General features: G+C 51.3%; 1 protein-coding gene across 2 annotated transcripts in view; it reads left to right on the forward strand.

Moving 5' to 3' along the window:
* Positions 1 to 12,337, forward strand: part of RYR1 (ryanodine receptor 1) — a 126,621-nt gene that overhangs the window by 21,805 nt on the left and 92,479 nt on the right. For both annotated transcript variants that reach the window (XM_052656509.1, XM_052656510.1), the window contains exons 20-27: positions 671 to 887; positions 3,316 to 3,420; positions 3,612 to 3,715; positions 4,571 to 4,654; positions 5,613 to 5,920; positions 6,682 to 6,884; positions 7,826 to 8,000; positions 8,173 to 8,381. In XM_052656509.1, the coding sequence (XP_052512469.1) occupies positions 671 to 887; positions 3,316 to 3,420; positions 3,612 to 3,715; positions 4,571 to 4,654; positions 5,613 to 5,920; positions 6,682 to 6,884; positions 7,826 to 8,000; positions 8,173 to 8,381 (1,405 nt within the window). The remainder of the gene's footprint in view (positions 1 to 670; positions 888 to 3,315; positions 3,421 to 3,611; positions 3,716 to 4,570; positions 4,655 to 5,612; positions 5,921 to 6,681; positions 6,885 to 7,825; positions 8,001 to 8,172; positions 8,382 to 12,337) is intronic.

Genomic DNA, 12,337 nt, shown 5'->3' on the forward strand with positions numbered 1-12,337 from the left:
CAATTATTCTATGCCATTCCAATGACCTCCAAATGATTTCAAAATCCGAACGATGATCTTCTAGTGACCACAAAGCCTCCCAATGACCTTGGACTCTCCCAGTGACTCCATGTTCTTAACTCCTCAATGACCCCCGCGTCACTCAGTGATACTCTAAGAGCTCCATAATCTCCCAGCTACCCCTCAATGACCACAGTTATTTCAAAGACTTCTCAGTAGCCCAGTGTTTTCCCAATGACCCCGAGCTCTGTGTGTGACTTCTCACAATTTCAGTGGTAATTGTGGTTTCTCAAGGTAACACCTTGAAAGTCTCAGTGACTTCTGGATGACCTTCTTCTTGGTCTCCCCCAAACCTTCTGGTATCTCTAAATGCTCTATTGACCCAGGACCTCCTCCAAAGGACCTTCCTGTGACGTGGATTAACTCCTTAGTGACCTGGCCCCCACTTTAGTTTTTTTTGACTTTCTAACAATTCCTATTGCCTTCTGACAGTTTCTTTGACCTTAGACTTTCCTGATTCCTAAAATCACCTCCATGACCCTATGACTGTCCACTGACCTCAAGTCAACCCAGCACCTCCCACCAATTCCAGGATTGCTCCCTTCCCCTCCCTGAGTATAGACTCTGCTCGGTAAACTGCCCTCACTAGTGACCCCACTCTCCCATCTAGAGTGCGGTTCCTCCTTGGTGGTCGCCATGGAGAATTCAAGTTCCTCCCTCCTCCTGGCTACGCCCCTTGCCACGAGGCTGTGCTCCCACGAGAGCGACTCCATCTGGAACCCATCAAGGAGTATCGGCGGGAAGGGCCACGGGGGCCCCACCTGGTGGGCCCCAGCCGCTGCCTCTCACACACTGACTTTGTGCCCTGCCCTGTGGACACTGTCCAGGTACTGCCTGCTCTGTAAGGGTTTCCTGGAGTGGCAGACTCCCTTAGGAGTCAGTGGGGTGGGCAGCTGAGCTGGGGACCTTGTTGTTTGACAGATGGGGAAGCTGAGGCAGGAGGAAGGCAAAGGAATCTCTCCAGGCAGAATCTCAGTTTCAGGGGGTCCTTACGGTAGCCCCCTAAAGAAAGGACTATTATTGGGACTTCCCTGGTGGCTAAGGCTCTGCGCTCCCAACACAGGGGGTCTGGGTTCGATCCCTGGTCAGAGAACTAGATCCCACATGCCGCAACTAAAGATCCTGCATGCCGTGATGAACATAGAAGATCCTGCATGCTGCAATTAAGACCTGGTGCAGCCAAATAAATCAGTAAAAATAACTATGTAATAAAAGAAAGGACTATTGTTGCCCCAATATACAGTTGAGGAAAGTGAGGCCCAGAGAGATCGAGCAGGTCATGCAAGTCACACAGCTGATTTGAACCCAGGCGTTCTGGTCCCAAAGCCTGTGATCATATCCAGCACGATTTATGGAGCATCTTTTCTATTCCAGGCCTCCCCCATTCCTCTTATCCCAACCTGAGCTCCCCACCCTTCCCTCCAAGTGTGTTCCTCTAAGAGGGGATATAAGTCATGTTTAAGAGCCTGATCACGAGGGTCTGACTTTCAGCATGTCACTGTGGGCATGCAACTTCACTTCTCTGTGCCTTGGTTCCCTCACCTGTGAGGAAAAGGGGAGAATGAGAGAACGCACCTGTAGCGTGGTTGTGAAGTTTAGATGAATTAATGCATGTGAAGTGCTTAGCATGGTCCTAAGAAAATGTTAAGTCCTCAATTGAGTTATTGTCATTATGGGTAAAGTGAGTGAGTGAAAGTCACTCAGTCGTGTCCAGCTCTTTGTGACCCCATGCACTGTACAGCCCATAGAGTTCTCCAGGCCAGTATGGAGTGGGTAGCCTTTCCCTTTTCCAGGGGATCTTCCCAACCCAGGGATTGAACCCAGGTCTCCCACATTGCAGACAAATTCTTTACCAGCTGAGCCACAAGGGAAGCCCAAGAATACCGGAGTGGGTAGCTTATCCCTTCTCCAGCAGATCTTCTCGACCCAGGAATTGAACCGGGGTCTCCTGCATTGCAGGTGATTCTTTACCAGCTGAGCTATCAGGGAAGCCCTGTCATTATGGGCAGTAGTAATGTTATGGCAGATCAACCTGCCATCCCCCTGTAGCCGGGCCTGGATGTCTCCCTTCCCCTCCCCCACCGGTCAGCCTCAAGAGCTGTCCACTTTGTCTCCTGGACATTCCCTCCCCACTCCTCCCCTCACAACCCAACCTGGTCCAACTATGTGCCAGGTATTTATACAAACTACAGTTGATCCTTGGACAGTGCAGGGGGTTTAGGGGCCCAACCCCAGCACAGTTGAAAGCCCCAGTACTACTATTTCTGTCTTAGATACAAAAGAGCTGGTAAATGACACATTAAAGAGCAGGAAGCTGAAACAGTTGGGATAGGATGACCCAAACCCCTCTTCTTTTGATTCCACATATTGGGATCTCAATCAAACACCAACTTTTGCTACCTTGAGTTAATTAGAGATCTGTAAAATGAAAACATGGGGCTTCCCAGACGATGCAGTGATAAAAAATCCTCCCGCCAATGCAGGAGACTCAAGGCACGGGTTCGATCCCTGGGTTGGGAAGATCTGCTGGAGTAGGAAATGGCAACCCACTCCAGTATTCTTGCCTGGAAAATGCCATGGACAGAGGAGCCTGGCAGGCTACAGTTCGTGGGGTTGCAAAGATTCAGACACAATTGAGCACACACACACAATGAAAATACAGGTACTGTATTTACTGAAAAAAATCCATGGAGTTCAAGCCTGCATTGTTAGAGGGGCTACTGTATATAACGTTTAGTAACTTATGTAGATGATTTCCCTGAACCCATATAAAGTAAGTATTGTGTTGGCCAAGAAGTCTGTTCGAGTTTTTTCATATGATCCTATGGAAAAATCAGAACGAACTTTCTGGCCAACCCAATGTTATGAGTTAACATTGTTCCAGTTTTCATTGTACAGAGAAGGAAAGAGACCCATCTGTTCATTCAGCAAACATCTCCAGAGCATCTCCTCTGGGCTGGCAGGGCTGGGGAAATGCTGGAGACAGACACAGCCTCAGCTCTGCCCTCATGGAGCTCCCAGTCCACAGGGGGAGACAGACTCATCCCCAGATAATTCCTTGATTCTGAGAATGTCAAGTCCTGAGCATCCATCCTGGAGGCAGGACGAGGTGATGGGGAGCAGGGCTTGGATGGCAGGAAAGGTCAAAAGAGCTCCCTGGTGAACTCTCCAGAGCTGGTGCATGTTCTTGGGAAGACTGCTTATGGCGCGGGGTGGAGGGAACTCAGGGACCTCACGGATGTCCCCTGCCCCCAGATTGTCCTTCCTCCCCATCTGGAGCGTATTCGGGAGAAGCTGGCCGAGAACATCCATGAACTCTGGGCACTGACTCGCATCGAGCAGGGCTGGACCTATGGCCCGGTGAGTGGACAGGGGAGAGAGGCTAAACTGGCTATGGAGGAGTGAGAACCGCTTGCTACTGGGGAGGGGCCGGGGGTTGGAGGGCTCCTTGGGTTTCAAGTGGCAGAACGAGGGGTAAGAGGTCAGAGGTCACAGTCTGGGAGTGCTGGGGAGGGAAGAGGAGCCAAGGAGTGACTCTGGGGTTTCTCCAGGTTCGGGATGACAATAAGAGACTGCACCCCTGCCTCGTGGATTTTCACAGCCTACCGGAGCCTGAGAGGAACTACAACCTGCAGATGTCAGGGGAGACGCTCAAGTGAGGAGGGGACTGGGGAACAGGGCCCTGGGCCTGGCCGCTGGGCAGAAGGGCACAGGGAAACAGGAAGAGTGAGACAGAGACTGAGAGAGAGAGAGAGAGCTAAAAGAGCCACACAGGGAGTGGGAGGTGGGGACTGTGAAACTGACAGAGGGTGAGTAAGAGAGAGAGGCATAAAGAGAGAAGCTCAGGACTTCCCTGGTGGTTAAGAATCGCCTGCCAAGGTGGAGGACACGGGTTCAGTCCCTGGTCCGGGAGGATTCCACATGCTGCAGGGCAAATACGCCTGTGTGCCACAACTACTGAGCCCACACACTGCAGCTACGAAAGGCCGAGTGCCCTAGAGCCTGGGTTCTGCAACAAGAGACGCCACCCCCGTGAGGAGCCTGCGCACCGCAACTAGAGAAGGGCCTGTGCAGCAGCGAAGACCCAGTGCTGCCCAAATGAATGACAAGTGAATAAATAACTTAAAGACAAGCGTTTCTCTGCACTAGCTGTGTATACACTGGAAAACAAAATTTTTTAAATTACTATTATTTAAAATGGTTCCCCTTGCTAAATAAAGATGCTCAGTAAGTGGAAGAAAGAGAAAGAGACAAGGAAAGAAGCAGAGAGGAAAAGAACACAATCAAAGAAATACAGAGACAGAGACACAGGGAGAGACAGAGGCAGAGAGGCAGAGAGATGGGACAAACACCCAGAAAACCAGAGCAGGAGACAGGGAGGGAGCTGGTGACCCAGAGTCAGCGCTGACAGGGGCCGGTGGAAGAGGGGAGCCGGGCTGGGGGAGGGGAGGCTAGGGACAGGGTGGCCATGTGGGGTGACCCGCTCCCCTGGCCCCACCCCCTGCCCCAGGACTCTACTGGCGCTGGGCTGCCACGTGGGCATGGCGGACGAGAAGGCGGAGGACAACCTGAAAAAGACGAAGCTCCCCAAGACGTGAGTGTGGGTGACTTGGACCCCACCTGGGGAATAGAGTAGGGGGCTGGGGATCCCACGGTGAGGGCTGGAGTGATCGAGAGCTGGAATGGTGAGGCTGAGGTCAGAGACAAAGGGGCCATGGGTTGGGGTGGAGGTCGTAGGACCAGGGATCAGGGCTGTAGGGTCAGTGGTGAGCATCCTAGGGAGTTGAGAACGCAGTTAGGAGTTCCTGAGAGAGTGGGAATGAGTTAGACTCAGGGTCAGAGTCTCCATGGAGTTGGGAAAATGAGAGAGCAGAAGCTGTGTCTCTGAGTTAGAGATGCAGGGTCAATGGAAAGAGGTGATAAATTGCTAGAGTTGTCAGTAAGGGATCCTGAAATGATAGATGAGAGGTCAGAGGTCCTGGGGATAGATGCCAAGGTTGAAAAGTCAAGGACTCCAGTTTGAAATGATAGGGTCCTGGAATCAGAGGTAAGAAGCCTCCAAGTCAGAGGTGAGAGGTCAGAGCACCCCAGGACCAGAGATGAGGCTCCCAAGATCAAGATGAAAGGGTCACAGAGGCCAGAGGTCAGTGAAGTCAAAGCCCTTGCTAGGGTCACAGGATCCTGGGGTCTGAGGTCAGGTAAGTTTATTTGAGAACCTTGATGTCAGATGGGAGTTCCCTGGTGGTCCAGTGGCTAAGACTTCATGCCCCCAATGCAGGGGGCCTGGCTTTGACCCCTGATCAGGGAACTAGATCCCACATGTCACAACTGAGTTTGCCCACCAAAACTAAAGATCCTGCATGCTACCCCATGCAGCCAAATAAATAAATGAATGTATTGAAAAAGAACGCTGCTGTCAGAGATCAAAGGTCAAAAGTTTCAAAGATCATGGGATCCTAAGGACCAGGGTCAGAGGTCAGGGGTCCCGTGGCACAGAGCCCAGTATTGGAGGCGAGGGTCTCATCCCACTGGCTCCCCACCGCCACCCGCAGGTACATGATGAGCAACGGGTACAAGCCAGCGCCGCTGGACCTGAGCCACGTGAGGCTGACGCCCGCGCAGACCACACTGGTGGACCGGCTGGCGGAGAACGGGCACAACGTGTGGGCCCGAGACCGAGTGGCCCAAGGCTGGAGCTACAGTGCCGTGCAGGACATCCCTGCCCGCCGGAACCCTCGCCTCGTGCCCTACCGCCTGCTGGATGAGGCCACCAAGCGCAGCAACCGCGACAGCCTCTGCCAGGCCGTGCGCACCCTGCTGGGCTACGGCTACAACATCGAGCCGCCCGACCAGGAGCCCAGTGAGCGCTGACCGCAGGCCCCTGACCTCGCCCCTGGACTCCAGTCTCTGACCCAACTCAGCCCCTCAGTGGGCTACATCTGTAACACTGACACCTTCCCAACCATGACACTCTGTCCCTGAGCCTGAACCCGATCTTGACTACTGACCTCGACTCAAGCTCTGCCTGGGCTATGGCTGCAGCACTGAGCAGCCAGCCCAGGAACCCAGTGAACTCTGACCCTGACCCCTGACTCCAGTTCCTGACCCCCAGCTCTGACCCCTGACCCCTAACCTCTGGACTATGTCTACAACGTGGAGCCACCCAACCAAGCACTCAGAGAGCCTCTAAGCACTACTCCTAACTTGACCGCTGACCTATCACTGACCCCTGACCCCAGCCTCAACCCCTGCCCCCAACTCCAATTTCTGTCCCCCTCCCTGACCCTGATTCTGACTCCCTCTCCCCGATCCTGCTTTCAGCCTTTGTTTCTTAACATCGACCTTAATCTTGACCCTTCACCGCAGACCACGACCGTGACCGACCCAACTTTCTCCCTCCATGTCTCTGTTCCTAGTTCCTCTCTGAAACTCTTGACTGCTAGAGGGACAGAGGAGAAGTCTCAGTAGGTCCCTCCTACTTCTCTGTGACTGCTCTGAGAGTCCCCAGTTCTTCTCTAACACCAAAAGCTGTCCCTTTCCCCCCAGCCCCCCAAGACCCTTACCTCTCCTGATCTCCCCCACCAACCCAGCCTCTCTTACTCTGCCTGGCCCTACATGCAGGTCAGGTGGAGAGCCAGTCTCGCTGGGACCGGGTGCGCATCTTCCGGGCAGAGAAATCCTATGTGGTGCAGAGTGGCCGCTGGTACTTCGAGTTCGAGGCGGTCACCACCGGCGAGATGCGAGTGGGCTGGGCGAGGCCCGAGCTGCGCCCAGACGTGGAGCTGGGAGCGGATGACCTGTCCTATGTCTTCAACGGGCACCGCGTGGGTAGCTCCGAGGCTCCGCTCTGCCAGGCTCTGTGATCCTTCCAACACCCATGCACTCTAGCCCTGCCTCTCTATCTGTGCCTCACTCTGTCCGCCCATCCCTGAATCTACCTTCCCATTCATCCCTCCATCCTCCCCCCGACCTCTGTCCGTGCATATATCCGCCCACATCCATCTCTCTATCCAACCATCCATCTGTCATTTCACCCATCCATCTCCTCGTCCGTCCAAAGAATCACTTAGGCATCCACGTTTCCATCTATTCAGGTAGTTGTCAGTTCAGCCATTCACCTTTTTTAACTAATTTGTGATTCCATTTATTCATTCATCTATCTAATAATTTAATGTTTCATTTATCCATTCATCTATCCAATAATCTAATGCATACAGACGTCATCTATTTATCCACCACCCACACAGACCTATGTGTCTGTCTGTACTTTCTTCCTTCCCTCCGACAACGCAGGTAGACTCTCAGCTTTCATTTCATTCTTCCCTCCAGCCATACACCTGCTTCCCATCCACCTATCCATCTCATTATTCATGTATCTGTTCTGGGGCATATGGGTATAGATGCGTACATATGGGGGACATTGATAGTTAGTTTTTCCTTTCCGTTCCTCTACTTTCTGCTTCCCCCAACCCTCCAAGACCACCTGGGTGGTCTTTACAGTCCCAGTCCTGAAAACAACAGAGAACCCAGGCAAAAGAGATGAAACAGAGAGATGGCTGGGAAGGGAAAGCGTGAACGCCTGACCCTTACCTTCCACGGACAATGGATGGAAAGAAGGGGGATGCTGTGGGGCTGACCCTTCCTCTGTCCCACGCACTGGACCTGATGCCTTGCGTGTGTGTCTTGACATGTCTCCCCTCGCTCCCGTATCTCTCCATTTCTCTGTATGTCTCTCACACCACGTCTCCCCCTCACCTCCTCACAGGGTCAGCGCTGGCACCTGGGCAGTGAACCGTTTGGGCGTCCCTGGCAGTCGGGAGACGTCGTGGGCTGCATGATCGACCTCACGGAGAACACCATCATCTTCACCCTCAACGGCGAGGTCCTCATGTCCGATTCCGGCTCAGAAACAGCCTTCCGCGATATCGAGATTGGGGATGGTGAGGGCCGGCCTCGGGGCCCCTCTCTGGTTTTCTTCCATCTCACCTGACCCTACACCGCCCCCTCCAGCCCCCCGCTCTTCCATCCCCTCTTTCCACGCGCATCCTCCCCATGGCTGCCCCTGCCTTGCCCACCTATCCTCACCCCTGCCCATCTATCCTCTCCCACCAGGCTTCCTGCCTGTGTGCAGCTTGGGACCTGGCCAGGTGGGTCACCTGAACCTGGGCCAGGACGTGAGCTCCCTGCGGTTCTTTGCCATCTGTGGCCTCCAGGAAGGTTTTGAGCCATTTGCCATCAACATGCAGCGGCCGGTCACTACCTGGTTCAGCAAAGGCCTTCCTCAATTTGAGGCCGTGCCTCCTGAGCACCCGCACTATGAGGTGAGGACCGACCCCACTCAACACCCTCAGATCTGCTCCCACACCTCATTCTCACCACGGTTCTCTTCCCCAAGCTTCTCTTCATCTTCCGTTAATATGTTAGACCACAAACCTTGTAGAAGTGAGTGTCAGGATGGTGGACTCCCAGGGCTGCCTTGTAGGGTATCAGTTCAGTCGCTGTGTCATGCCAAACTCTTGGTGACCCCATGGACTGCAGCACGCCAGGCTTCCCTGTCCATCACCAACTTCTGGAGCTTGCTCAAACTCATGTCCATCGAGTTGGTGATGCCATCCAACCATCTCATTCTGTGTCGGCCCCTTCTCCTCCTTCCTTCAACCTTTCCCAGTATCAGGGTCTTTTCCAATGAGTCAGTTCTTCACAGCAGGTGGCCAAAGTATTGGAGTTTCAGCTTCAGCATCAGTCCTTCCAATAAATATTCAGGGATGATCTCCTTTGGGATTGACTGGTTGGATCTCCTTGCAGTCCAAGGGACCATCAAGAGTCTTCTCCAACACCACAGTTCAAAAACATCAATTCTTCGGTGCTCAGCTTTCTTTATACTCCAATTCTCACATCCATACGTGATTACTGGCAAAACCATAGCTTTCACTAGACGGACCTTTGTTGGCAAAGAAATGTCTCTGCTTTTCAGTATGCTGTCTAGGTTGGTCATAGCTTTTCTTCCAAGGAGCAAGTGTCTTTTAATTTAGGTAATTTTAATTGTAGGGTATAACCTTGGCAAAAACACACCTTTCTGAGCTCCAGGTAGCTTGCCTACAAAATGGGGGAAGGGAGGAAAGAGAAGCTGAATTAGATGACCTCACTGGAAATTTTCAGCTCTTATAACAATTTGATCCTACCAAGGGTTTCTGCTTGATGCTTAAGTCACTTCAGTCGTGTCCAACTCTTTGCGACCCTATGGACTGTAGCCTGCCAGGCTCCTCTGTCCGTGGGATTCTCCAGGCAAGAATACTGGAGTAGGTTGCCATGCCCTCCTCCAGGGGATCTTCCCAACCCAGGAATTGAACCCATGTCTCCTGTGGCTCCACTGCTGACCCAACAACAAGGCTTAAAGAAATATAAATCCCTGGACACATTTCGGCACCTTCCTTACTAACTGTTATCTAGGGTGGTTTTTTGGGGGCGGTTACTTGTTTTGGGGGAGGGGCTGTGCTTAGTCTTTGTCGAGGCACATAAGCTTCTCTGGTTGTGGCACTCAGGCTTAGTTACCCCATTGCATGTGGAATCTTAATTCCCTGACCAGGGAATTAAGGGACTGAATCCATGTCTCCTGCATTGGAAGGTGGGTTCCTTACCACTGGACCACCAGGGAAGTCCCAGGGGTTACTTATTTTTTAGTAACTCTTCATTAATCTGAGTATCCTAATTTTTAGACCCTAATGCCTTTCTTTCTCAAGGTTAAACTCCGCGTCATATTCTGACCATAAAAACTCCATATAGGCCAAAGTGATGGTCCTTTTCTCAACCTGGGAAGAACTTGAATTTCACATGGCTGAGCTTCAGCTGGTACTTTATAATCAGACAGGCCTTGAGTTGGCCTTTTCCCTGTTTTGTGACCTGGGGCATATGACTCTTCTTCTGATAATCAGTTTTCTCTTCCTAGGCATAGCCCCGATCTCCCTCTCATACACTCTCTCTCTTTTCTGAATTACTTAGATAAGTTGGAGACATCTTGCCTCTTTATCCCTAAATATTTCAATATGCATTTCTTCGGAACAAGCTATACTCTTACAGAGCAGCAGATATGAAAATAGGGAAATTTAACATCCATACATACTATTACCTAATTTATAATCCATATTCAAACTGTGTTCATTGTGGTAATAATGTCTCTTTATTTTTCTGGTCCAAAATCCAAGCCAGGGTTACACGTTACAGTTAGTTGTTATGTCTCTTTAATGTATATAGAATGCTTTGGAGTCTTTCATTGTCTTTTATGACACTGGTGTTTTTGAAGGGTGCAGACCAGTTATTTTGCAGAATATACCTCAATTTGGGTAGGTCTCATGTCTCCTCGGGCTTCCCAGGTGGGAAAAAACCTGCCTGCCAATGCAAGGAGACATAAGAGACCTGGGTTCGATCCCTGGGTGGGGAAGATCTCCTGGAAGAGGGCCTGGCAACCCACTCCAGTGTTCTGGCCTGGAGAATCCCATGGACAGAGGAGCCTGGTGGGCTACAGTCCAGTGCATGGGGTCTCAAAGAGTCGGACACGATTGAAGCTACTTAGAATGCATGCATGCATGTCTCCTCACGATTGGGTTCAGGTTACACATACTTGGCAGGAACATCATAGCAATGAGGTTGTATTCTGCTTGCTATAGGATCTCAGAGAGGCACACCATGGCACTATGTCTTACGGCTGATTATATTAACTCTGACTCTGTGTTTATCATTACCACCATCAAGTTAGTGTGTTTCCCTTTGTAATTAATAAATAATTTGTGGGGAAGCGTTTTAGGCTATGTAAAAACAGAAGGGTGTTTTCTTTTCTTTTTTGGCTGAGCTTCAAAGCTTCCAGACTCTTAGTTCCCCAACCAGGGATCAAGCCCGGGCCCTGGTAGTGAAAGCACCAAGTCCTAACCACTGGCCCACCAGGAATTGTCATCCCTGACTTTTATTCTATTTTTTCATCTTAAATAGAAGGGTTTTAAACGGGACTATCCAGTCTAGATTTGAGTTTTGGAAAGATTCCTTTCGACAGTGAGTTGTAGGTGGAGAGAATGGGGCCACAAAGACTAGAGAGGTGCCTGGGGTGGGAGAGGATGGTGGAGTAGACATGCGTGCTAAGTCACTCCAGTCGTGTCCAACTCTTTGTGACCCTAAGGACTGTAGCCCTCCAGGCTCCTCTGTCCACGGGGGTTCTCCAGGCAAGAATACTGGAGTGGGTTGCCATGTCCTCCTCCAGGAGATCTTCCCAACCCAGGGATCGAACCCCAGTCTCTTAGGTCTCCTGCATTGGTAGGCAGGTTCTTTACCACTAGCGGCCCCCCGGGAAGCCCAACAGGAACCTCTCAATACTTGCCCCTGCCAGATGGTGTTCTCAACCCCAAGAACAGAACGTTAGAGAGCAGTGAGAATGAATCAACTAACCCAGCCACGACCACACAGACGAATCTCACAAACATAATGTTGACTGAGAGAAGCCAGACACAAAAGAACACGTACTGTAGGACCCCATTTATAGGCACTTCAAGGATGATGGATGCTACTCTGGTATGCTAAGTCAGGAGGGCATTACTGTGAGTGAATAATCAGACATTTAGTTACTTAGCGTACAAATCACAGGAGGAATATGGTCAGTAGACTCGTCAAGGAGCAGAGGCAAAACAGGGTTTATTTAAATTAATTATTTATTGGCTGTGTCGTGTGGCACGGGGGATCTTCGTTGAGGTGCGTGGGCTCCAGAGAGTGTGGGTTCTGCAGTTGCACGTGTGGGCTTAGTTGCCCTCAGGGCATGTGGGATTTTACTGAACTGGCCGCTCAAACCAGAAAGAATCCATCTGCAATGCAGGAAACAAGGGTTCGATCCTTGTATTGGGAAGATCCCTGGTGAAGGGACTGGCTACCCACTCTAGGAATCTTGCCTGAAGAACCCCATGAACAGAGGAGCCTGGTGGGCTACAGTCTATGGGGTTGCAAAGAGTCAGACATGACTAAGCATGCACACACACACACACACACACACACACAGAGTTGGGATTTTAGTTCCCCAACCAGGGATTGAAACTGTGTCCCGTGCATTGCAAAAAGAATTAACCACTGGACCGCCAGGGAAGTCTCCAGACAGAATTTATAAGAGAGAAAGGAGAGAGAGGAGAGAAAAAGATTCTGCAGACAGTTTTGGTTGCACAGTTTTGGAGTGAATTCATTGGCTGACAAGGAGCACACAGGTCTGTCTTGGCAATTGGTCCTTGATGAGGTCAACTTGAGGTGA

The sequence above is a fragment of the Budorcas taxicolor genome, chromosome 18 (assembly GCF_023091745.1).
Source record: "Budorcas taxicolor isolate Tak-1 chromosome 18, Takin1.1, whole genome shotgun sequence".
NCBI lineage: Eukaryota > Metazoa > Chordata > Mammalia > Artiodactyla > Bovidae > Budorcas > Budorcas taxicolor.